Source organism: Jaculus jaculus, chromosome 5 (assembly GCF_020740685.1).
Source record: "Jaculus jaculus isolate mJacJac1 chromosome 5, mJacJac1.mat.Y.cur, whole genome shotgun sequence".
NCBI lineage: Eukaryota > Metazoa > Chordata > Mammalia > Rodentia > Dipodidae > Jaculus > Jaculus jaculus.
In genome coordinates this window covers 117,210,898-117,237,888 of record NC_059106.1, presented here as the reverse complement: position 1 = coordinate 117,237,888, position 26,991 = coordinate 117,210,898, and the positions used below count along the sequence as shown (strand labels likewise).

General features: G+C 38.8%; 1 protein-coding gene across 2 annotated transcripts in view; it reads right to left on the bottom strand.

The window, feature by feature from the left end:
* The window catches only part of Smc6 (structural maintenance of chromosomes 6), an 85,145-nt gene that overhangs the window by 19,637 nt on the left and 38,517 nt on the right, over window positions 1-26,991 (bottom strand). For both annotated transcript variants that reach the window (XM_004663785.2, XM_045149990.1), the window contains 7 exons: window positions 25,765-25,879; window positions 25,073-25,233; window positions 22,456-22,591; window positions 14,341-14,421; window positions 12,083-12,253; window positions 3,268-3,405; window positions 1,962-2,107 (listed from right to left, as the gene is read on the bottom strand). In XM_004663785.2, coding sequence (XP_004663842.1) covers window positions 1,962-2,107; window positions 3,268-3,405; window positions 12,083-12,253; window positions 14,341-14,421; window positions 22,456-22,591; window positions 25,073-25,233; window positions 25,765-25,879 — 948 coding nt within the window. The remainder of the gene's footprint in view (window positions 1-1,961; window positions 2,108-3,267; window positions 3,406-12,082; window positions 12,254-14,340; window positions 14,422-22,455; window positions 22,592-25,072; window positions 25,234-25,764; window positions 25,880-26,991) is intronic.

The following is a 26,991-nucleotide window of genomic DNA, read 5'->3' as shown; positions in this document are numbered from 1 at the left end:
GATACACAAGGTGGCACGCACATCTGGAGCTCATACACAGTGACTAGAGGCTATGGTGTACCCACCTGTCCCCCACCCCGCACACACTTCCTCTCCCACCACTGGAGATTCCACGTCAGCCTGGGCTAGAGTGAGATCTTACTTCAAGCCCCCACCATTCCATCACAAATAAGAAAGCATATGTAGGATAGCCTATACTGTGTGATAATTTGTTCATCTTCAAGAATGAGCAAGAACATTGTCCACATTACCTTGCATTTGCATACTGAACACTGAAGTCATATTTAAGAAATAAAAGTGGGAAATATGAAAATAGAGACTAAGTGAAACTTTTCATTCTGCTTTTTGCATTAGATTCACTTAATCAAACCATATTGGATACATCTCACAGTATTACATTATACTGCCAAACATATACTATTACAATTTGTCAATAGAACTTTTTCTTGCACTGCTGAGGATCAAACTTTGGGACTTGGGAATACTAGTCAAGCACATTCTGCTGAGGCATCAGCCAAATAACAAATTAAAAACAGTTTAACATGAAAAGCTTTGAAACAGTAGCTGTAATTTTCCTACTATACTTTAAACCATTCTCCAGAGCTGGACACTATTTTTTAAAACAATGGTAAATTAAAAAATGTCCAAATAAGCAACTTAGTACAAACTTCTTTTTCATATTTTAGATTACATTATAGCACAAAAGAACTGGGCCAACTGAAATTTTAACAAATATTTTGTAAAATCTTTTGCTACTAAATGTGGTTCAGAAGAATTTTAATAACATGCTATGTTTCCTACACATTCAGTTTAGTATGGATTATCTCATTAAAGCATACTTTAAAAGTCCCTAAACTATAATAACTGTACTCATTATGTAAATGAAGAAATTAAGTCTAAGGTAGATTAGGTGATTGTTAAAGTCATATAAAGAGGTGGTAGCAGTCAGTGCTGCACCTTAATCTTAGATACTCTAATGTCATTAGAGCTAGCCTCTTTATCAGTAATATAAAAATTTCAGTGAAACCCAATGGTCTGGTAGATTAGTAATTTTTTTCCTTTGAATTCATTGTTACAGATTTGGAAAATACCTTGTAATTATTTTGTATGCATCAGGGCCTCTAGCCACTGCAAACAAACTCCAGATACATGTGCCACCTTATACGTCTGGCTTATGTGAAACCTCAGGAAGGAAGGACGGAAGGAAGGAAGGAAGGAAGGAAGGACGGACGGACGGACGGACGGACGGACGGACGGAAGGAAGGAAGGAAGGAAGGAAGGAAGGAAGGAGGAAAGAAGGAAGGAAGGAGGAAAGAAGGAAGGAAGGAAGGAAGAAAGAAGGAAAGAAGGAAGGAAGGAAGGAAGGAAGGAAGGAAGGAAGGAAGGAAGGAAGAAGGAAAGAAGGAAGGAAGGAAGGAAGGAAGGAAGGAAGGAAGGAAGGAAGGAAGAAAGAAAGAAAGGAAAGAAGGAAGGAAAGAAGGAAGGAAGAAAGAAAGAAAGGAAAGAAGGAAGGAAAGAAGGAAGGAAGAAAGGAAGGAAAGAAGGGAAGGAAGGAAGGAAGGAAGAAGGAAAGAAGGAAGGAAGGAAGGAAGAAGGAAAGAAGGAAGGAAGGAAGGAAGAAGGAAAGAAGGAAGGAAGGAAGAAAGAAGGAAAGAAGGGAAGGAAGGAAGAAGGAAAGAAGGGAAGGAAGGAAGGAAGGAAGAAAGAAGGAAAGGAAGGAAGGAAGGAAGGAAGGAAGGAAGGAAGGAAGGAAGGAAGGACGAAAGAAGAAGGAAAGAAGAGAAGGGAAGGAAGGAAGGAAGGAAGGAAGGAAGGAAGAAGGAAGGAAAGAAGGAAAGAAAGAAATTAAAGAAAGAAAGAAGGAAAGAAAGGAAGGAAGAAGGAAGAAAGGAAGGAAGAAGGAAGGAAGGAAGAAAGAAAGAAAAGAAAAAAAGAAAAGTAAAAAACAAATGAGCATTTACTTCATTATTTCCTCCCGATCTCCATGACTAGCATGTTCCGCCTGTATCTTCAGCCGTAGTCGATTAATTTCTTTGTCTAGAATTGATGCAGATTTTTTTACTTCTATCCGTTCTGGGCAGATCTGTCTTGCTTGTGACATTTTCTCCTATGAGAACAGATGTTTACTATCTTAAAACATCTTTGAGATCACAATTCATCGTAGTTATTGTGTCCAAATATGCAAAATAAAATTCTGAACTTGAATCTGAGACACATATTTTACCTGCATTTACTATTAGTGTTATTTATCTATGCTCTTCATTGAGGGCACAGAGTTAAGAGTCATTATATTCAATTCAAGGAAAAAGGTCGCATCACAGGGTACGGTGTTAAAAACTCGTTAAGAACTCCAAAACTTCTTAATGAAAAAGTGACCTTCTTATAACAAGTTAGCATCCACAGTGCTAAGGTTGGACACAGAATTCTATGCTTACAATGTACTCTGAATACCAGGATGGTGATCTGATCCAGGTATTTCCCCATAAACTTATGTAGGCTGAACGATAGGTCCTCAACTCGTGGCCATGTGGGAATTTGAGCCTCCTGGGGGCAGTGTATTGTATTGTTGGGGGCAGCTATGGGTGTTACAGCCAGCTTTCCCATGCCAGTGTTTGACACTCTCCTGCTGATGGCCAAGAGGTAATGCCCACCTCTGCTCATGCCATTGTTTTCCCCTGCCATCATGGAGCTTCTCCTTGAGTCTGTAAGCCAAAATAAAACCTTTCCTTTCATAAGCTGTTCTTGGTTGGGAGTTTTCTGTCAGCAATGCGAGAAGCTGACTACAGCAACCAGTGATAGGGTAAACATTAACAGATGCTCCAGTTTGTAAACAGTAAAAAAATGTATTTTCACATTCAATAATTTTATACTCAATGTTCTGTATCATATTCTACACAAATAAACATTAGAGTTCAACTCATTTTTCTTATGATGCATAAAGAAAAGGTGAAATCCAATTTCTTACTATAACAAACACAGATGGCAGAAACTCAAAATCATGCCATCTACACCCTCATGTCTCTGACCAGAAGTGGTTACCCACTATCAAACCAGACACTTAAGGAGGCATGTTAACTAATAGAGCCATTTTTCAACCACTTAAGAGACATAATGTGAGACTGTTTGGCCTAAGTAAGTCCTCTTACACTAGGAAACAGAAATTCAGACCATTCTTTTCTCTATAAACATGACAATAGAGAAAATATGCTGTAATAATTATAACTCAGGTTTTAAAAATCCTTGAAAGCAAAAGAAACAATAAAGCACCTCAAGTTCCTTTTCTTTCATCTCAAGCTCTCGTCTCTTCTTATTTAAGGTGTCCAAGTGTTCTTTTTGTTTATCTTCGTAATGCTGCCTTCCTCGTTTCTGGCTATCCACTTCAGAATCAGCAAGGTTTAATTCATCCTATTTGAATAAAGCCAAAAACATCCACAAAATATTACTTAAAAACAAAGAAACAAAGCCGGGCGTGGTGGCGTATGCCTTTAATCCCAGCACTCGGGAGGCAGAGGTAGGGGATCACCATGAGTTTGAGGCCACCCTGAGACTCTATAGTGAATTCCAGGTCAGCCTGGGCTAGAGTGAGACCCTACCTCAAAAAATCAAAAAAAAAAAAAAAAAAGACAAAAACAAACAAACAAAAGCAAAAGAAGTTTCAGTTCAGCTATATAATTAACTATTCAATCAGGTAGGCAGACTCATGCTACCTAAAGAGGTAAGTGAGGTTCTTGTTCATATGACTGAACACAAGTGAGGAGCTTCCCAAAATAAAAAGAAACACACAGGGCTGGAGAGATGGTTTAGTGGTTAAGGCACTTGCCTGCAACGTCAAAAGACCCAGGTTCAATTCCCCAGGACCCACATAAGCCAGATGACAAGGTGGTACATGCATTTGGAGTTCAGATGCAGTGGCTGGAGGCCCTGGTGCACACATTCTCTCTGCCTCTCTTCTCTCTCTCTCAAATAAATAAATTAAAATATATAAAAAAGAACAATTTTAAATAAGAATTACATATTACAATTCTCTATATAGATATGAAATATCCATATACAGTAATGCCAACTTTATTTTATAAGCCAGGTAGCTTTGAGGTAATCAATATAAGCCTTAAAAACGTAATCCAGGGGCTGAAGAGATGGCTTAGCGGTTAAGGTGCTTGCCTGCAAAGCCAAAAGACCTCAGTTTGATTCCCCAGGACCCACATAAGCCAGATGCACAAGGTGGCACATGCACCTGGAGCTCATTTGCAGTGGCTGAAAGTCCTGGTGGGCCTATTCTCTCTTACCCTCTCTCAAATAAATAAACAGATAAAAACTTAATCCAACTGTTAATATAAGAAGTCCCATTTTATCAGCCCAGAACACATCATCCAAAGACCCACTGACAGTACTAAATATTATATGCACTATGATTTTTCTGTACAGATTATAGTTAATCTATACAGTAAGCATATTAAGAGATTAACAATTACTACCTAAAATAGGTAACATTAGTACACTGTGAAAATAGTGAATATGGTATCTATTAAGAGATTAAAGATTAAAAAAAGAGATTAAAGATAAATATTCCTAGTTTACAATGTGCTTGATCACAGGTAACTGAAACCACAGAAAGTGAAACAGGGTAAGGGAAAACCTAAATGTATATAAATTTTAAAAAATGTGCCAACTACAGTTAACAGAAGGGCAACAAAGAGACTTAAGAGCAGGGATTATGTTCTTTTTGGGGGAGACAGTTTCAAAAGTTTGTACATATGAAAACTAATCAAACTGCACACATATATGGATATTTAGTATACCTCATTTACCTCAACAATGCTTGTTAGCAAGGCTCCTAACATAAACACCAGCAAATTAGATTTTAGAAAGTTTAATCTGGGCTAGAGAAATGGCTTGCTTGCAGGTTCTATTCTCCAGTACCCACATAAGCCATATGCACATGGTGGCACATGCTTCTGGAGTTCAATTGCAGTAGCTAATGTTCTGGTGTTCTCATTCTCTCTTTTTCAAATAAATAAATAAAATAAAAAAAAGAGTATTTAATCCTTTGTTTTTGATCCTAGCACTACTCATATAGATTATGCTTATCTTGCTTTTAAAGAACCACAGTGATAAAACAAAGGAAAAAAAGCCAAAATAAACATGAAAAAGAACATACAGCAAGTATCAAGAAAAGAAAAATAACTTATGAAGTATGTAAAAACTCAAAAAATTTACCTCTATGCAGCAGGAGTTACAGTATTTTTAGATCTAACAATATAGTCAAATGTACTTTATATGTACTGTATCTCATCCATATCACATATGGTAAGTTTTATAATATGCTGCTTTCTTAAGAGTTCTGTAAATAAAGAGTTCATGTAATAAAAACATTTTTACATGAAAATGAACCCAACTATTTGTTTTCAACAGAAAAAGATGGGTATAATTTATATGATAGCAGATATTTCAATTAGAAACTATAAATAGTTTAAGAACAGTATGAGTGACAACTAAATTTCTAATCACTTTTTGACAGGACTTTCAAAATGAACAAGCATATTTTCCTTTCGGAACAAGTTGGCATATTTTGGGACTAAAGCAGTAAATTATCATACATTCATGCTGGTTAATTTTCTTTGAGCAACTTTGAGGTAGTAATCACTCAATTTATAAATTAGGATAAAAGAAAACCTAAGACAGGAGTGCTGGTCCATGACTTTAATCCCAGCACATGGGAGGCTGAGGTAGGAAAATCACCATGAGTACAAGGACACCCTGAGACTGCACAGTGAATTCCAGGTTGGCTTGGGCTTGAGCAAGACCCTACCTCAAAAAAGAAAAAAAGATGGCTGGAAAGATGGTTTAGCAGTAAAGGCATTTGCCTGCAAAGCCAAAGGATCCCAGTTGGATTCTCCAGGACCCATGTAAGCCAGATGCACAAGGTGGCAAATGCATCTGGAGTTCGTATGCAGTGGGTGGAGGCACTGGCACACCCATTCTCTCCCCAACCCCCCGGCCTCTTTCTCTATCTCAAATAAATAAATAAATAATTATATTATTTAAAAAAGAAAAGAAACACTAGATTTTAATGTCCCTTTCTCCACATTTATCATGATTGACTTGGCTTTGTATATTTCATAATGCATTTTTATCCTGGGTACTATCAAGTTTAAAACTAAGAAATCCATGAGAACATTTTACTAATTTCATTTCATTGATGAATTGACCTAGAAATATGAAACACCACTTAACAACAGTTCTCATGGGTAGAATTTACAGGCTTAACCCAAACTTGACATAGCCCTAAACATACTCCATGCTTAAATACTCAAATGTAGGAGATGACAGGAAAAGTCACTACAAAAATTGATGCTCTGTAGGATGATTAAATAATGATTTTTAGTTCTCAGCAACATTAGAAAACTACAGTATGAGCTGTTTTACATAAAACTACATTATAGCTGGGCATGGTGGTGCACGCCTTTAATCCCAGCCCTCGGGAGGCAGAGGTAGGAGGACCACCATGAGTTTGAGGCCACCCTGAAACTCCACAGTGAGTTCCAGGTCAGCCTGGGCTAGAGTGAGACCCTACCTCAAAAAACCAAAAAATAAAATAAAAAATAAAACTACATTACATCAGAGAAGATGGCTCAGTTGGTAAGAGTACTTGTCCAACATGCATGAAAGACCTGGCTGCGATCTCTAGCACTAAATAAGAGTGTGGTGGCACACATCTATAACCCCAGCTAGAGAGAGCAGGATCAGTGTTCCTTGACAACATGGCCAATTTGTGGCTGTGGCCACAAATTGAGACTGTGTCTCAAAAGGAAATAAACAGGGCTGGAGAGATTGCTTAGCAGTTAAGGAGCATGCCTGTAAAGCCTAAGGACCCAGGTTTGATTGTCCAGGTCCCATGTAAGCTAGATGCACATGGTGGTACATGCATCTGGAGTTCATTTGCAGTGGCTAGAGGCCTTGACACACCCATTCTCACTCTGTCTCACCCCGTCTGTTACTGACAAATAAATAAAATATTTATATTTTTTTAAAAGGAAAGAAACAAAAAAAAAACATTATTAAGTTTTGAAAAATCTGTAAAGTGGGCTGGAGATGGCTCAGCATTTAAAGTACTTGCCTGCAAAACCTAATGACCTGGATTTGATTCCCCGGTACCCATGTAAAGCCAGATGCACAAAATGGCACATGCAAATAGAGCTCATTTGCAGTGGCTAGAAGTCCTGGTGCACCCATTCTATCACTCTCTCTGCTTGCAAATAAATAATTAAAAATAAAACAAGAAGGCCAGGCATGGTGGCACACACCTTTAATCCCAGTACTAAGGAGGCAAAGGTAGAAGGATCACCTAGAGTTCAAGGCCACCCTGAGACTACATAGTGAATTCCAGGTCAGCCTGAGCTAGTGTGAGACCCTACCTCGGAAAACCAATAAATTAATAAATAAATAAGTAAATAATAATAACAATAAATACAAAATTTTTTAAATTGCAGGAAAATAGATGGATCTGGAAAGGCTTATACTAAGTGAGGTAACCTAGGCCCAGAAAGCCAAACATTGCCTGTTCTCTTTCATATGTGGATCCTAGCTACAAATGATTGGATTTCTGTTTGAGTAGGAAGAAAACTCAGTAGCAGAAGCCAGTAAGCTAGAAAGGAGATATAAAGGCAATAGGAAGGGAGGGAGGGAAACAGACTTAATAGGATGGTACTGTATATATTAGAAGAACAAATTAATGGGGGTCAAAATGGCTAAGTCAGGTCAGGGGAAGAGATTGAGTAAAGGAAAGGTGGAGGAAGGGCTAAACAAAATCTAACAGGATTAAGTCATATGGAAACCTACTTTTCTGGATAATTGAACACACAGGAACCATAGATTGTTACTAGAAAATTTTCAGTGCCAGGGATGGGATACCTTCCAGTGACTTGGCCATGGAGGTCCCTGATACCCCCAAAACATTACAGGCCATTGCAGAGACCCTTGGTTTCCCACCAGAAATAGATGGTAAGACCCTACTGCTAAAGACTCCACATACTTTGGCTGCAAGGTCACTGAGAAATCCTGCTGGAGCTGAGCCGAAAACCTCCTCCAGTAGATCAGCTGACAGAAAGCTGGAAAAAGCTGTGCTACATGCAGTTCAAAGAGAAATCACCCGTGGAGATACTCAATAGTGGACACTGAAAGCCTTGTATTTGGCCAGCCAGACCAAATGAGCAAATGGGTACAATAGTGGCACATCTCTTATGGGGGAAACTAAGCACCCTCTAATTTGACTGGAGGCCCACTCCATAGTAGGGAATATAGCCCCGATATTGAAAACCAACAAGAGGGATAGTCATGAGCCCTAAGGATGTAGCATCCGCTGCTGCCTGGCTAAACATATATACTATGCCCACCAAACTACCCAATAAGTACTTCTCTTACTGTTCATACCCATATACTAATGTTACTTTCACTTTTGGTTAAAGAAACCTCTTTTCAAATGGCAGTTACCTTGGGATGACTGACAGAAGAGTGCTCAGCACTGAAATATCGCCATCATACCCTCCAAGGGTCAGGGTCCATTATGGAAGAGGTGGTGAAAAGAATGTAGGGGCCAAAAGAAGGGTAGGACTCCTTCAATATGCTACTCCAGACACAAAATGGCATGGATATCCAAGACCTCACAGTACCTGACACTACCTACTCAAGAGCATCACAATAGGAGGAAAAGATCATGACACCAAAGTAAAGAGATTGATTGAGATGGGGAGGGGATATGATAGAGAGTGGAGTTTCAAAGGGGAAACTGGGGGGGGGGGGGGATTACCACGGGGTATTGTTTACAATCTTGGAAGTTGTTAATAAAAAACAGAAACACTGCAAAAATACAATTTTCAAAAGTATAGCCAAGTCACCCTTGATCCACACAAACAACATTCATATCAGAAACTCAAGAGGACTTTGGGCCAAGCAACTATAGCTACTTGATATTTGACAAAGGCCCGAACAATATAGGCTGGTAAAAAGACAGCATCTTCAACAAATGGTGCTGGGCAAACTGGATAACCATATGCAGGAAATTGAAACTTGATCCACACATTTTGCCATGCAGTACACTCAAATCCAAATGGATCAAAGACCTCAACATAAGACCAGAAACTCAAATACTACTGGAAGAAAATTTAGGAAGTACCTTCCATGATATAGGAATGGAAAAAGACTTCCTGAACAAAACCCCAGTAGCACACGATCTTAAACAGTCACTCAACCAATGGGATCACATGAAGCTGAAGAGTTTCTTTACAGACAAGTATACAATAAGCAAAGCCAATAGATTACCCACAGAATGGGAGAAAATATTTGCAGGTTATCCAACTGACATAGAGGCCTAATCTGTAAAATCTACAAAGAACTCAAAAATCTAAACAGTTGGAAGTCAAACACCCCACTCACAAAATGGGGCAAAGAGCTGAACAGGCAGTTCACAGAGGAAGAAATACAAATGGCAAACACACACTTAAGAAAATGCTCATCATCCCTAATCATCAGAGAAATGCAAATTAAAACAACTATGAGATTATCCCAATAAGGATAGCAAAATCAAAAAAAAAAAAACAAATAAAGATAAATGCTGGTGAGGATGTGGAGAAGTAGGAACATTCACCCACTATTGGTGGGAATGTAGGATGGTACAACCATTTTGGAAAGCAATATGGACACTCCTGAAAAGGCTGACTATAGAGGTAACAACAGACCCAGTTATTCCCTTACTGGGCATGTACCCTAAAACCTTCAAACCACAGGCCAGAAAGATTTGCTCAACCATGTTTTTAGCGGCTCAATTTGTAATAGCTAAGAGCTGGAATCAACCCAGATGTCCATCACTAGAAGAATGGATAATTAAGATGTGGTATATCTACACAATAGAATTCTATACAGCAGTAAGAAAACATGACATAATGAAATTTGAGGAAAAAATGGTTGGACCTAGAACAGATCATTCTCAGTGAACTTACCCAATCATAGAAAAAAAATCACCACATAGTCTCACTCATCTACAGCATCTAACCTGAATCTACCTTACATATCCAGCAAGCATCTCATGGACTAGACACTAGGATGGATGGGGAGGGAGGGGAGGGCATCAAAGGGGTGGGAAACACTAATCTAGACCCAAATGGCAATGGTACCATAAAATTCTACTTCCTAAAAGGCAGACCAAATGGCTGAACCCTCATCAGGCCCTTACAGGAAACACCTGAACCACAAGAAACTGGAAAGGGTAGGATCAAGGCTAACCTTAATCTTCTACATCTTCCCTCCCGCCCTCCCTCTCCCGCTCTCTCTCTTCTCTCGAACTCTTGTATATTAGTTATCTTTTTCCTCATTTTCTTAGTGGGCACTGACCTGTAGCTCCCAGTAACAACATGGGGCTATCATCCACAATGAGCTTTTGATCAGAGAGACCTACAAGGTTTCGTAAAAGACAGACAGATTTCTGTCAGAATACTTGATGACCCACCAAAGGTTAGTGGTAAGACCCTACTGCTGAAGACACCATGTGCAGCTGACACGTAAAATGGAATGGCATGGCTGGAAGCCAGGAGACAGTCAGTCCCCAGACAGTCAGCGTGTCTAGTGCCAGAAGGTGCTACATGGGTGACTGGGAGGAAATGACCAATATCTGTCCAAGCAACTCATGGTTTAACATACTTAGCAGCAAATAACCTGTTGTGATGCCCACACAAGTGCAATAGTGGCACACAGCCATGGTGGGGAACCAACTGCTCTTGATTTGGCTAACTGATCCTCTCAGTGGTATGGGACCCATAGCTGTAGCGGGGAAACAAGTCAGAACCATATCCAAACACAAACCCGCTCTCCATTATCAAGGTACCATTAATTGTGAGCTACAAGAGGGCCTATACCTATTAACTTCTCTATAAAAAAAGTAAGGGTTATCTCATTTGTCCTGGTGCTAACTTACTCTCCGTTGGAGAATCTGCTTCTCTTTTTCAGATAGATGTAGCTCCCAAGGAGAGTGCCACTCCATCATACCTCAAAAAGGCCCTCGCTGAAACTAAGAAAAATTGGCGAAACAAGCAAGGGTGTTGTTTTCCTGATGAACTGGATACCAGCACAAGGGGGAAGGAGACCAACAGAGAAAAATCAACTCCTACCAAATCAGAGAGCCAGAGCCTCAGAGGCCCCCAACATCTCATCACTGAGGCAGACCAAAAATGAACCCAACATGCCTCAGGGAAATTTTGCGGAAGAAGGGGTGGAATCAATGTCAGAGCCACATGTTAGGTCCTGATATGCAGAGACATTTATCATACCAATAACTGTGGGCTAACTCCACACCCATATACCTCAACAAGGAGGGGCCAATGGGGTGGGGTAGGTCATAGATGAACCTAATAATGGTACCAAACTGACTGTATTTGCTGAATACAAAACTAATAAAAAAATAGAAAAAAAAACCTCAAGAGGCCCTCCTACTATGGTAGAACATCTATTTTTTTAAAAGTACAGTGTAGTTCTCATTCCCTATCCAATAAATTTAATTTACAACAAACAAAAGCACTAATTTACAAATATAGTCAAACATTTCAAAGTAGGAAAAACAATGGACACATTACCTAAACAGCATATTCCATATTCTAACTACCGCTTCTAACACAAGGTGAATAAAATTCATACTGGCAAGCAGACTGTATCTAGAAGCTGTTAACATATATGGTGGCAGATTCATGGGAATAATTTTGCTACTAAGGCAAACAGCTAAGATCAAAACTTTTCACTGTCTTCAGTCTACTCTCTGTTCATGAACTTATTTATGGACTTCCATATCCCAGAGTTGCTTTATTCTACAGATCTTCAAAAGAACAAAATATAAGGACTTCTGGAAAGATGGTGGAAAGAAAGCTGCCATTCCCCTCAAAAGCCATCCTGATCAGCTGAGTCACATGAATGGCCTTTTATAGAAGGAAGCAAGGCCCAATGAGTATTTTGGAAATAAAACTAAAACATAAAAGATTCAAAAAACAGAGTAACAATGATATATATATATATATGTATATATATATATATATATATATACCTTCAGTGGATCTGCTAGCTCTGAGAGTTGATTGATTTTTAATTTAATTGAATCATACTTCTTTTCGGCTTCTATCTTTAGACTTTTAAGATTCTCCATGTTTTCTTTTTGGTGCTCCATATTTTTCTCAACCATTTTCATTTTGATTTTATTTTCTTCAGCTTCATCTTCCTGGTAACAGTTAAAGAACAGAGAGTTAATTAAAATACTAAAATTGCTCAGCAAAATAAAATGTAAACAATTAATTCTTAGAGGAAAAATAACAGTAATAGTTAAACCAGATCTAACAAACACACAAACACTATTTTAATAGTCTAAATGGCCATTAAAATGTAAGAAAAACAAGTTCAAAAGAACGAATGACATTTATCAGCTAAGTGAAACAATACTGCTTGACATTATAATCTAACATAGTAACTCATTCTGCTCATTTTTTCAAAATAATGTTAGTGTAAATCAATTATGTGCTTTGTGACAATGTATTAATATGAGTAATTAAGACACATTTTAAAGAAAGCAGTTTATCAATAAAGAGAAAAAAAAGTAAAAAGCAAGACTAATAGCAAAACCCAACAATCCTCAATGGATAAGAGCCTCCTTAGCACAGGAACTTGCTGGTTTGTTCTCTGTTTATTCCTTAGGATGTAAGATGCTGCTTGGTACAGATCAGACACCAAATAAACAGTCATAAGTTTTGTCAGACCTGCAACTTCTCTGGTTTACTGTTTATCACACTTCAAAAAAGCCTACATTGAAAGACATAAACAGATGAATGAATTATTAAAATACAAAAAAATAAGTGGACAGAATTAAGATGGAAAAAAGTAATGTAAAAAATATAAATAAGAAAGATAAACTGTGATTGACTAAAAACTGGTTCTGATTTTTCTCTCTATCCATTCTGATAGTGGCTAACTCTGAAAGTCCCTCCTAGTGGGATAAACAAACACTATGCTCAGCAGTCTGATTGAAGGCCAATGCTTAGAAGTAGAGTGTTTTTCTATTTGATGGTAGAGGGAGATTGATAAGATTAGACAGACAGAGCGAGCCAGGATATCTTGCAACTGCAAACAAACTCTAGATGCATATACCACTTTGTGCATCTGGCTTTATGTGGGCACTACAAAATTGAAGCAGGGCCAGCAGATTTTGCAAACAAATACCTTTAACCATGAGCCACCTCCCAGTCCACAAGTTTTGGTAAAGTTTATTTTATATGATAGAAGACAAAATAAATAATGCATTCAAATTACATACAATAAAAAAAGAATATTGGAGAATTCCAAAGGCTGTACAACAGGTAATATTTAATGTATTTATGAATGGAGACAGCCATCATAAAGAATAGCTGCAATTTTAAAAAGTCTTTTTAAAAAATAAGACTCGGCTGCAGGAGGTGGCGGACCGTGTGAACCATATAGACATTTACGCAGATGGGGGCAAAGAGTTCAGCGAGCCCAAATGTATTACCATTGAGGCTATGAGTACAGGCTATGGCCTTGGAACAGAGTGAAGCTAACTAGTCCACATGGAGAAAACCCCAGGACCACGGTCTCAATTAGCATCATTTCAACCAATTCGAAGCAGTCCACCTACCAGAAAAATGGCTGATCCTAAATACTGGTAGAATCATATGAATATGAAAAATTGGTAGGTAGGCATTCATGGACATACAAAAATAACAATATATTGTGATTAGTCTGCTGAGGATGGAAAGCACAACTCCCTTTCAATAATAATAATAATGCTACTTGATATACAGAACCAGATTGCAAGAGAATTTAAAGAGCCCACTCACCCTGTGGGAAGCTTTTAATTTTCTTAAGTGTATGGAGCCATTGCTGCAACCACATCACCAGAAGCTTCAGCTACACTGAAACTTCCTAACAAAACTCACCCTCCTTTTTTCTAATTTTTACTGTTACTGCACTTCTTGTTTTAAAAAAAAAACTTATTTTGTAGAGATTTAAAAAAAAATGAGACTCGGGCTGAAGAGATGTCTTAGTGGTTAAAATGTTTGCCTGTGAATGCATGTTCAAATCTCCAGGTCTCACATAGCCAGATGCACAGTGATGCAAAAGCACAATGACACACATGTGCCACACAGAGATGTCTGGAGTTCATTCACAGTGGCTGGAACATCCTGTCATGCCCATTTCTCTTTCTTAAAATTAAATAATAATTTTAAAAAATGAGACTTGATGGCAATTAAGCTAAATGAGTTTAGTTCCTATCATTTATATTCAAAAGAAGTTTACCAAAGTTGCAATGTCTACAGACTGGTGTTCTTCTATATTCTCAAGTTCTCGAATTTCAGAGCTACTTTTTCTTATTTTCATCTGAAAGGAAAATATTTAGAATTTAGTAACATAAAAATAAACAAAAAATAGAAACCTTGGAATGAATTTACTAATCCACTTAGATCTATTAAGCTTTATAACATAGATTCAAAAGTTTAAAAAGGGAGTATACTAGCACTGAATCAACCAAAAAGGGGTATATGCATATGTGTCTGTGTGTCTTGTTTTCAACCAGTGTCCTTCTTTCTAATACATTCCATACAAACAAAAAGAAGTCCATTTTAGTGTTTTTAAAATGATGACACTATTGAATTAGCAGAGATTATACTGTAACACAGAGTTTCTCAAAGTAAGAACCAACTAACACCTAGAAGGTAACTCAAAACCCTAGTAGCTCCACTATTTAAAACTACTTCCAGACTTCCAGTCAAGATGGCGACCACCTAACAGCACTATAGACAAGGAAAACAGAGGCAAATATTCAAGGGAAATTAGAAATTTTTTGCAAGAGGGAGGGCACAGATTAGGGTAAAAGAGGAAACCACACACCCCCGTGACCCACACCCCACCACCCCGCCCGCCTCGACCCAATGCAAGAGGCGCCGGCGGCCCTGCGCGCACAAAGCCCCACGTGCCCCAGTGACCCCGCGGGCCCCACAACCCCCGCGCCCTACGCCCGTGCACCCCCCCACCCATCACGCCCCGCGCGCCACTCCCCCACCCGTGCGCCCCACGCTCCTGATCCACACGCAGCAGGCGTGCCCGAGCACCCTGAGACGTCCCGCGCCCAGGGCGCCCAGGCGTGCCCCACACCCCCCCGCCACTCGCATGCCCCGAGACCGCCGCGCCCCCCAGCAGCCCATCACGACCCGCGCACCCCTTCCCCCGCATGCCCCACGCTCCCTATCCACAGGCAGCAGGTGCGCCCAGAGCGCCCCGTGGCTTCCTGCGCCCCCACGCGACCCGGGACCCCTGTGCCCCACCCCCAAGCGTTTCGAACCCCCCCCCCGCCGCGGCGCCCCACCCCCCAGGGCGCCCCACACTCCCTATCCACTCACTGCAGGCGCGATGCGCGGCATCCCGCGCCCCAGGCACCCAGGCGTGCCCCTGTCAGGCTATAGATAGGCGGCTTTGCCAAGAGTTAGCAAAAACCCAGGCTGCTTGCAACTGCCCCAGGCTGCTTTGGATTTGCATTAAGCTAGAGGCCAGGCTGCTCCACCCACCTACCTGCCCATACACTGACATGGGTAGACCACAGCGCAAAAGAAATAACACGAAAAATAAAATGGAAGAAAACCCAGACAGATCACCCAGTCCAACAAGGATCACAACTAACCAAAACGTAGAAGAGTGTTTAGGATCAGAACATCAAGTGGAAACAATGAACAATACAACCCTGACCAAACTACTGCTAGAACTGACAGGAAAGCTGCAAATGATAGATAATCCTATGGATGCTCCCATCACTAAGCTAGAACAATATGATAAGACACTGGAAGGAATTCAAAGAGAGCTAAGAGAGTTGAGGGAGAGTGAAAAAAAAAGAGGACCTTAAAAATCAGCTGGCCATACTAAATGAAAATATAAAAAATGCAAGGATGATTTCCAAGAATCATCAAGAAAATCAGAAAATGAGACAAAAAGGGAGCTGGACAAAGCGATGGAAGTGATACATAGGAAAGTAGTAGAAAATGCAAACTTAATTGAACAAGTCCAAAACTCGCTAGAGGCTCTCAAGAATAAAGTCAGCGAAGTGGAAGATAGAAATTCTGATCTGGAAGACAGGATGGAAGAAACAGTTCGAGAATCCCAAAATTTCAGTAAGTTCAAAAGTTCCTGTGAACAGAACATGAGAGAATTGTGGGATACACTTAAACGTCCTAATATCAGAATCACTGGAATACCAGAAGGAGAAGAATTTCAGACCAAAGGCATGGAGAAACTATTTAACACAATAATTGAAGAAAACTTCCCCTGTCTCTTAAAAGAAAGGCCCATCAAGATTCAAGAAGCAAACAGAACTCCTAACCGACTAGACCAAAGGAGAAACTCCCCAAGACATATTGTCATTAAGACTCTAAACATTGACACCAAGGAAAAAGTCCTAAAAGCAGCTAGGGAAAAACAGCACACCACTTTCAAAGGAAACCCCATCAGAATTACTTCAGACTTCTCAATGGAAACCCTGAAAGCTAGAAGGGCCAGGAATGAAACTCTCCAAACTCTAAGAAACTATGGCTTCCAACCCAAACTACTATACCCTGCAAAAGTCTCCCTTATAATAGATGGTGAAAGGAAAACTTTCCATGACAAAACTCAGCTTTACAATTATATGAACACAAAACCAAACCTACAGAAAGTACTCCAGGAAATTCTCCACAGAGAAGAAACAAATAACCAAACACAAATGCCTACAAGAAGCAGATCACAGCAACAAAACCCAGAGTAGATAGAAAAAAAAAATTAAATTCCATAGAAATGCCAACACACCTCTACCACCACAACATGACAGGGATCAAATCAAATATCACAATCATCACCCTAAACATTAATGGCCTTAATTCACCCATTAAGAGACACAAGCTAACAGGGTAGATCAAAAAATTAGACCCCTCAATCTGCTGCCTTCAAGAAACCCACCTTACCACTAAAGACAGAAACCTCCTCAGGGTGAAAGGGTGGAAAACAATATTCCAGGCAAATGGGAATAAGAAACAAGCAGGTGTAGCTATATTAATATCAGATAAAGTTGACTTCAAACCAAAAACAATCAAAAAAGACAAAGAAGGCTACTACCTACTTATAAAGGGAAAAATCCATCAAGAGAATATTACAACCATAATGTATGCACCAAACACAGGGGCACCACAGTTCATAAAACAAAACCTACTTGACAATAAAACAGAAATAACCACCAACACCATCATAGCTGAGGACTTCCATACACCATTGTCAGTAATAGACAGATCATACAAACAGAAGCTCAACAGGGAAGTAAGAGAGCTCAACAAAACCATAGAGCGCTTAGACCTAACAGTCATCTACAGAACTTTCCATCCCAAATCCACAGACTACACATTCTTCTCAGCAGCCCATGGAACATTCTACAAAATACACCATATATTGGGTCACAAAGACTGCCTCCACATATTTAGGAAAATTGACATAATTCCCTGAATGATATCAGATCATAATGCTATATTCCTAGAAATCAACAACAAAAAAACAAACAAGAACCCCAACGGCAACTGGAAACTGAATAGCACACTCTTAAACAATAAATGGATAGTGGATGAAATAAAAAATGAAATTGCAAAATTCCTGGAATTGAATGACAATGAGAACACATCATACCAAAACTTATGGGACACAATGAAGGCAGTCCTCAGGGAAAATTCATAGCACTCAATGCCTTCATAAAAAAGACAGAAAGTTCCCAAATCAATAACCTAACCATCCACCTAAAGGCATTGGAAAAACAAGAAAAATCTAACCCAAAGAGCTCCAGAAGGAAAGAAATAATTAAAATCAGAGCAGAAATTAATGAATTGGAAACCAAGGAAACAATTAAGGCAATTGACAAAACAAAGAGCTGGTTCTTTGAAAAAATAAACAAGATTGACAAACCTCTGGCCAATTTGATCAAGCAAAAAAAGGAGAGACTCCAAATTAACAAAATTCAAAATGAAAAAGGAGAGATCACAACAGACATCAGTGAAATTGGCAGAATCATCAGGACTTATTTCAAAAACTTCTACTCCACGAAACTGGAAAATGTGGAGGAGAAGGATAAATTCCTGGATGCATATCATCTACCAAAGCTAAACTCAGAGCACATCAATCACCTCAATGAACCCATCACACTCATGGAGATTGAAAAAGTAATAAAAAACCTCCCAAAAAAGAAGAGTCCACGACCAGATGGATTCCCAGCCGAATTTTATCAAACCTTCATGGAAGAACTCAAACCAATCTTTGTAAAACTGTGCCACACAATTGAAGAACAGGGAAAGCTACCCAACTCCTTCTATGAAGCTAGTATCACCCTAATCCCAAAACCAGGCAGAGATGCCACAAGAAAAGAAAACTATCGGCCTATTTCCCTAATGAACACAGACGCAAAGATCCTCAACAAAATACTCGCAAACCGAATCCAACAACACATCAAAAGCATTATCCACCTTGACCAAGTGGGATTTATCTCAGGAACACAAGGGTGGTTCAACATACGAAAATCTGTCAATGTAATACACCATATAAACAAGCTTAAACATAAAAATCACATGATCATTTCAATAGATACAGAAAAGGCCTTTAACAAGATACAACATCACTTCATGATCAAAACATTGGAGAGAATCGGCATGACAGGTTCACATCTTACCATAATAAAGGCAATATACAAAGCTCCAAAGGCCCAAATAATACTTAATGGAGAGAGACTGGAAGAATTCCCATTGAGATCAGGAACAAGACAGGGATGTCCTCTCTCACCTCTGCTTTTCAATATAGTTCTGGAAGTCCTAGCCCAAGCAATAAGACAGGAGAAGGAAATAAAAGGGATACAATTTGGAAAGGAAAAAGTTAAGTTAGCTCTATTCGCTGATGACATGATTGTATATGTAAGAGACCCGAGAGACTCCATCCCAAAACTCCTGAAGGTGATTAACTGCTATAGAAAAGCAGCAGGATACAAAATCAATGCACAAAAATCGGTAGCATTTCTGTATGCAAATGACAAAGACACAGAAAAAGAAATAAAGAACATAGGCCCATTTTCAACAGCAACAAAAAAAATAAAATACCTTGGAATAACGTTAACCAAGGAAGTAAAAGATCTATACAACGAAAATATAAAAACTCTCAAAAAAGAAATTGAGGAGGACTTGAAAAGATGGAAAGACCTCCCATGCTCCTGGATAGGCCGAATTAACATTGTGAAGATGACAATCCTACCAAAGGCAATATATAGATTTAACACAATTCCAATTAAAATCCCTACAGTGTTCTTCACAGAGATAGAAAAAATGATCTCAAATTTCATATGGAAAGGTAGAACGCCTCGCATATCCAAACATATCCTCAGCAAAAGAAATACCTCTGGTGGCATCACCATACCCGATATAAAGCTATATTACAAAGCCATAGTAATAAAAACAGCATGGTACTGGCATAAAAACAGGAGTATAGACCAATGGAATAGACTTGACTTTGGGTCAAGCAACTATAGCTACTTGATATTCGACAACGGCCCAAACAATATAGACTGGAAAAAAGATAGCATCTTCAACAAATGGTGCTAGACAAACTGGATAACCACATGCAGGAAACTAAAACTTGATCCACACATTTCACCATGCAGTACACTCAAATCCAAACGGATCAAAGACCTCAACATAAGACCAGAAACTCGAAAACTACTGGAAGAAATTTAGGAAGTACTTTCCATGATATAGGAATGGAAAAAAGACTTCCTGAATAAAACCCCAGTGGCTCAAATTCTTAAACAGTCACTCAACCATTGGGATCATATGAACTTGAAGAGTTTCTTTACAGACAAGCATATAATAAGCAAAGCCAATAGAATACCCACAGAATGGGAGAAAATATTTGCAGGTTATCCAACTGATAGAGGCCTTATCTCTAGAATTTACAAAGAACTCAAAAGTCTAAACAATAAGAAGACAAATACCCCACTCACAAAATGGGGCACAGAGTTAAACAGGCAATTCACAGAGGAAGAGATACAAATGGCAAACACACACTTAAGAAAATGTTCATCATCCCTAATCATCAGAGAAATGCAAATTAAAACAACTATGAGATTCCACCTTACCCCAATAAGGATAGCCAACATCAAAAGGTCAAATGAAAACAAATGCTGGCGAGGATGTGGAGAAGCAGGGACACTCATTCACTGTTGGTGGGAATGCAGGATGGTACAACCACTTTGGAAAGCAATATGGAGACTCCTGAAAAAGCTGGCTATAGAAATACCAACAGACCCAGTTATACCATTACTGGGCATCTACCCTAAAACCTTCAAACCAAAAGCCAGAGAGATTTGCTCAACCGTGTTTGTAGCGGCTCAATTCGTAATAGCTAAAAGCTGGAACCAACCCAGATGTCCATCATTAGAAAAATGGATAACAAAGATGTGGAATATCTACCCAATGGAATTCTATACAGCAGTAAGAAAAAACGACAAAGAAATTTGAGGAAAAGTGGTTGAACCTGGAACAGGTCATTCTCAGCGAACTTACCCAATCACAGAAAAAAAATCGACACATAATCTCACTCATCTGCAACACCTAACCTGAATCTGCCCAAGATGCCTTACATACCCAGCAAGCACCTCATGGACTAGACAATAAGATGGATGGGAGAGCGGGGAGGGAATCAAAGGGTGGAAAACAGTAATCCTGACCCAATCGGCAATGGTACCATAAAATTCTACTTCCTAAAAGACAGACCAAATGGCTGAACCTTCACTAGACCCTTACAGGAAACACCTGAACTACAAGACACTGGAGAAGGTAGGATCAAAACTGACCTAAATCTTCTACATCTTCCCTCCCATCCTCTCCCCTCTATCTCTATCCTCTCTAACTCTTGTATATTAGTTATCTTTTTCCTCAATTTCTTAGTGGACACTGACCTGTAACCCCCACTTCCAGCTTGGGCATACCATCCACAATGAGCTTTTGATCAGAGAAACCTACAAGGTTTCTCAAAACAATGACAGACTTCTGTCAGAGTACTTAATGACCCACCAAAGGCCAGTGGTAAGACCCTATTGCTGAAGACTCCATACACAGCTGACGTGTAAAATGGAATGACATGGCCGGAAGGCAGGAGAGAGTCAGTCCCCAGACAGTCAGCGTGTCTAGTGCCAGAAGGCGCTACATAGGCGACTGGGGGAAATGACCAAGATCTGTCTAAGCAACACATTGTTTAACCTAATTAGCAACAAATAACCTGATGTGATGCCCACAGAAGTGCAATAGTGGTACACAGCCATGGTGAGGAACCAATTGCTTTTGATTTGGCTAACTGATCCACTCAGTGGTACTAGACCCATAGCTGGAGCTGGGAAACAAGTCAGACCCATACCCAAACACAAGCCCACTCTTCAATATCAAGCTACCATCAATCACGGGGTATAAGAAGGCCTAAATCTACCATACTGTCTATCAAAAAAGTAAGTCTTATCTCAATTTTCCGGGTGCTAACTTACTCTCCGTTGGAGAATCTGCTTCTCTTTTCCAGATAGATGCAGATCCTAATAGAGCTGCCCCAACATACCTCAAAAGGGGCCCAACTGAAACTAAGGACAACTGGCGAAATAAGCAAGGGTGATGTTTTCCTGTGAACTGGATACCAGCACAAAGGGGAAGAAGATCAACGCAGAGAAAAATCAACTCCTACCAAAGCAGAGAGCCAGAGCCTCAGAGGCCCCCAACACCTCAGCACTGAAGCAGACCAAAAATGAACCCAACATGGCTCAGGGAAATTTTGCGGAAGAGGGGGCGGAAAGAATGTCAGAGTCACATGCTGGGTCATGATTTGCAGAGACATTTATCATACCAATAACTGGGGGCTAACTCCACAATGCACGACCCATTTTCATTAACAAGGAGGGTCTAATGGGAAGTGGTAGATCACAGATGAGCCTAAATAATGGTACCAAACTGCCTGTATTTACTGAAAAGAAAACTAATAAATTAAATTAAAAAAGAAAAAAAGTACTTCCATAAAAATAAGAAAATTTGCTGGGCATGGTGGTGTACGGCTTTAATCCCCGCACCTGGGAGGCAGAGGTAAGAGGATCACTGTTGAGTTCAAGGCCACCCTGAGATTACAGAGTGAATTCCAGGTCAGCCTGAGCTACAGTGAAACCCTAACTTGAAAAACAAAAACAAACAAAAAAGTAAATATTTCTAGATATAATCTGTGTAAGCAAAAACTCTACCTAAGGGTATAAAGGGGACTGAGGCCAAAATACTTGAGAACTACTGGCAAAAGTAATGACTGAAGGGTTAAATCTGTGGAAACAAAATGTTTATTTTTTACCTTTAATTCTTTATAATGTAGTTGGCATCTTTTAAGGAAGTCTTCATTATGTTTAATATCCTTTTCAAGGGCAGACAAATGTTGCTCAAGATTTGCTATCTGGCTCTTCTTATTTTCAATCTCATTCTCCAAATCACTTGATGGAGAAGATAAAAGAATACTTCAAAAGCATTTCTCAATATGACAAATATCTCAGACTTTTACAAAGATAAGCCTATATATAATAAAAAATTTTAATCATCCAGTTAATTAGCCAGTTCTATAATCCTGTCAGGTTGTTACTAATACGTTAACAAGTTACTAATGAAATTACAGAAATGTCAAAACCTTCTAAAATGAAATAAAAGTTTCAGCTTTTCCCACATTTTAACATCTCTGAAATCTGAAACTATTTTCCAGTTCATGTTTCAGAAATAGCAGCATGTTCCCCCTTTTATTGATATGTAGAATAATAGCATATAAAATATGTACATTAGTGTATAATGGAACTGTACTGCCTTGCTAGAATTTTTAGATAAAGCTCCGTTTCTGACAAAAAAAAAAAAAAATGGGGATGAATGCAAGCATTTAATCTGGTACCTCTGTATTGTACTATTTACTTGAAAACACACACACACACACACACACACACACCCCTTATGAAAAAACAGTATCTTGCTAAAAAGAAAATTACCAAGTAAACAAATTTGGATATTCAAAACCTAAGCAAAAATAAAAATAATGATCAAGGGGTTATGTAATTTTCTGAGATTTCAAAATAAATTCAGCCACCAATGTAACTCATACACCAAACTATTAAACCTTGCAACTTTCCTTTTTGCTATAAAGGACTAGTTTTTACTCATTTCTGTACAGTATTCCACCTTACTTTTGGTTTTTATGTGGAGTAGAGTATTTGTTACCTAATAGGCATATTAAGCCTAAACTACACATGTGGGATAAACAAGTTTCTCAAGAATGTTTACTTACACCTCATACTTTACTGTCTGTCTACTGCACTGACAACCACCTGACCTGGTGGTTCATTTATGGTGAGTCTACACCTCTCTCTTCCTAGCACATCAGTAGTACTAAATGTTTGTGAAAGAACAAAATGAAGTAATACAATTTAAAGTGTAGGACTGGTGAGAAGGCTTAGCAGTTAAGGCACTTGCCTGCTAAGCCTAAGGACCCAGCGTTCGATTCCCTAGCATCCATGTAAGCCAGATGACACAAGGTGGTGCATGCACCTGGAGTTTGTGTGCAGTGGCTAGAGGACCTAGTGGGCCCATTCTCTCTCTCTCTGCTTCTTTCTCATATTTATTAAAATTTACGTAGTTCACATAAAATTATGTAGCTCACCCACTTGTTTCCTTGAGATGGCCCCCTTCATGGAACCAGCTATTTATATGGGTGCTAGGAGAGAGAATTCCTATAGCAGGTAAATCAGGCCCTCTTAGATCCTCATGTATGTGCAGGAAGCACTCTTATTAGCTAAGCCATCTCCTCAGCCCCGAACCTGTACAATTTTATTTACAAATAAAAAATTCAATTTAGACATAAGTATTCTCTTACTTTCATACACATATAAGTCATTCAGAATATTTTTTACTTTGGTTTGGCTCAACTTTCTTATATAATTGTTTTAAATACTAAGGATTGAATCTAGGGCCTTTATACATATTAGGATCTACCAAGGCCTTTTTACTTGATTTCAGATAAAATGGCACATGAGTTTGCTGAGCTTCTCTTGAACTTGTTATCCTTCGGTCTGTTCCCCAAGTAGGATGACAGGCCTATGGCACAAGACTTGACCACAATTTCTTTTTTTTGTAAGTCCTAACTAAATATCTTCCATGTCACTAATTAGGTCTAACCCATTAATTCACCAACTGAATTAGTTCTATTGAAGCAACATGATTTCTATACCAAAACTACTTTGTACATGCTCTTGAATCTCTGAAGTACAATCTTTTGTTTACCTTCTCAGTGTATCTTTCTCTACCAGATCTATTTTCCTAGGTATACATTCTAATTGTGTTAGCTTATCTTCCTTCTCTCTCACTCAAACAGTATAATTCAATGTATCAGACAGCAACATGACAAGGAGCTTCAACCAGATAATAGACCTTTGCTAAGAAAAATCACTGTGACTCAGCAGTGGACAAAGTGGCAGCTCATTACTTTCTTCTTTTTCTTGATATGGAATGCTTCACAAATTTGTGTTCCATCTTTGATTAGGGGCCATGCTAATGTTCTCTGTATAGGCGTACTCAAGCAAGCTTTTGTCTTACAATACATGTACTCCTGGACCCAAGGACTGAGTAAGATTATAGTTCTGTAGGTAAGTAACCAAAAGGTAACACTGTTTTCTAAAAAAAAAAAAAAAGGTGGGGGGAGGAGAGGCTGGAGAGAGGCATCAGTAGTTAAAATGGTTACTAACAAGGTTTTACGACCTGGGCTTGATTCCCCAGTATCCTCATAATCCAGATGCACAAATGACACAAGCATGGAGAGTTTGCTTGCAGTGGCTAGAGGCCCTGGCATACCCAATCTCATTCTCTCTATATTAAAACAGTTTCAAAAAACATGGAAACAGTGAGAATACAGCAAGGCTAAATTTAAATTTGACTCCAACCTTATTTCAGAATCCACATCTCTGCTGAGGAATTTAGGCCTTGTGATTTCAGATGAATAATAACGTCCTGCAAAAACTTGATCACCATCAGCTGTAAAAGCTTCTCGACAATTTTTGGGTGGTTTTTGGGACTGCATTACTGCACGAGCTACAGAATTACTCTAGAATAGAACAGAAAAGACCTTCTTATAAAAACACAATGCAGGCTGGAGAGCTGGGTTAGTGGTTAAGGTACTTACTGGCAAAGCTTAAGAACCCAGGTTTGATTCCCCAGTACCCATATAAGCCAGACGTACAAAGTACTTAGAAGCCTTGGCTCTCTCTCTCTCAAATAAATATATATTAAAAAATACAAAGGCATTTGTGATGGATCTGATTTTATAACCTGACCCGTCTTTATGATTTTAAAATTGAAGTACTGATATTAAAACATTCAAATGAAATAATTCCCAAATCAGCAATGCCCACTTATTAAATTATTGTACAAAGAGCCCACAGTTAACATGGTTCCTGAGGCAGAAAGCATACAGACCAATCAGCTCTTCATTATTCTAAAGATTTTAAGAGGTATTTAAAAAAAAACTGAAATGTCCCAGTAATTTTATGATAAAGATTAACATCTATAAAAATCTTTAAGAATTTAGCTTTGAAAATTTAAGACTGATACAATATATAGTAAGCTGTGGTCTTACTTTGATTAGCAGCACTGTCTCTATGCTCCTCATGTCAATTAGGCTATTTGCAACAACAGCATTATCTATTTCTAAAGCTGTCAAAACTGTTGGAAACTCTGGGTGATAAGCAGCTCTAGGAGACAAAAAAAAAAAAAAAAACAGTCAACTTACCCAACAATTTCATATTTATCAAAATCACATACATATTATCAATGGGTAAGTAGATTACAAATGAGACAATACAACATATCCAGTAGTACTTGGAAAACTTACAATAGCTTAAGGAGGACAGAAGTGAAAGGAATAGGAAAGCTTAGGACTTGGGAGAGAATTTTTAGAATGGTTCACACCTCACAGGAAGTATGCGAGATAGGGCAGAAACAGTACATCCTTAGGTAGAAACTGTATGAGCTCTGTTGAGATGTAACAAAAGCACCACTGCACACATGGTAATGGAGAGTAACAGCAAGAGATGAATTCTGTAGCTTCTATTTCTGTACTTCTGAGAAAAGGAGCCAAGACCACCTTTTTTATTTTTGGTATTCTTGAGGTAGGAGGGTCTCCCTCTAGCCTAGGTTGACCTGGAGGTTCACTATGCAGTCTCAGGCTGGCCTCGAACTCACGGCAATACTATTACCTCTGCCTCCTGAGTCCTGGGATTAAAGACAGGCCCCACTATGCTTAGCTAGACCATCTTTATAGAATCTAGATTTCCCAAACATACCCCTAGAAGACAGGCACATTCCTAGGTATTTTTATTTAGGTGACCCAATGTAAGCATAAATGAATAAAATGTATCGTATATATCTAATGCATTCTAAATGTTTTTACTGTTCTTTTTTACATTAAGGTATATAATTTAGAATTTGAATCATAATTTATGCTGACAAATTTCTTAATACACACCCAAAACTCACCATTCTAGAAAGTCTTGGAATCTAACTTCTTCCAATATTATAATGATTTTGTGCTTCAGAAACCTAGACTTAAAGCCAAAATATGGACACTCTCATCACCGGGACCTGTTTCAGATTATGCCTATTACACCTACCAACTTCACAAAGCTTATGTATATTTTTTCCCAGACCTCACTCTCCTTAAGACTACTTTCTCGATAGTTTGCTCAATTGCTTACTTCCTCCATTTTTTACCTACTCACTTAGAAAAGAATGAATACTGAAATTTTATTTTAATAGGAAATTCTCCAATAACACTTTCAAACATTAGAAGCTTTTATACCATAAA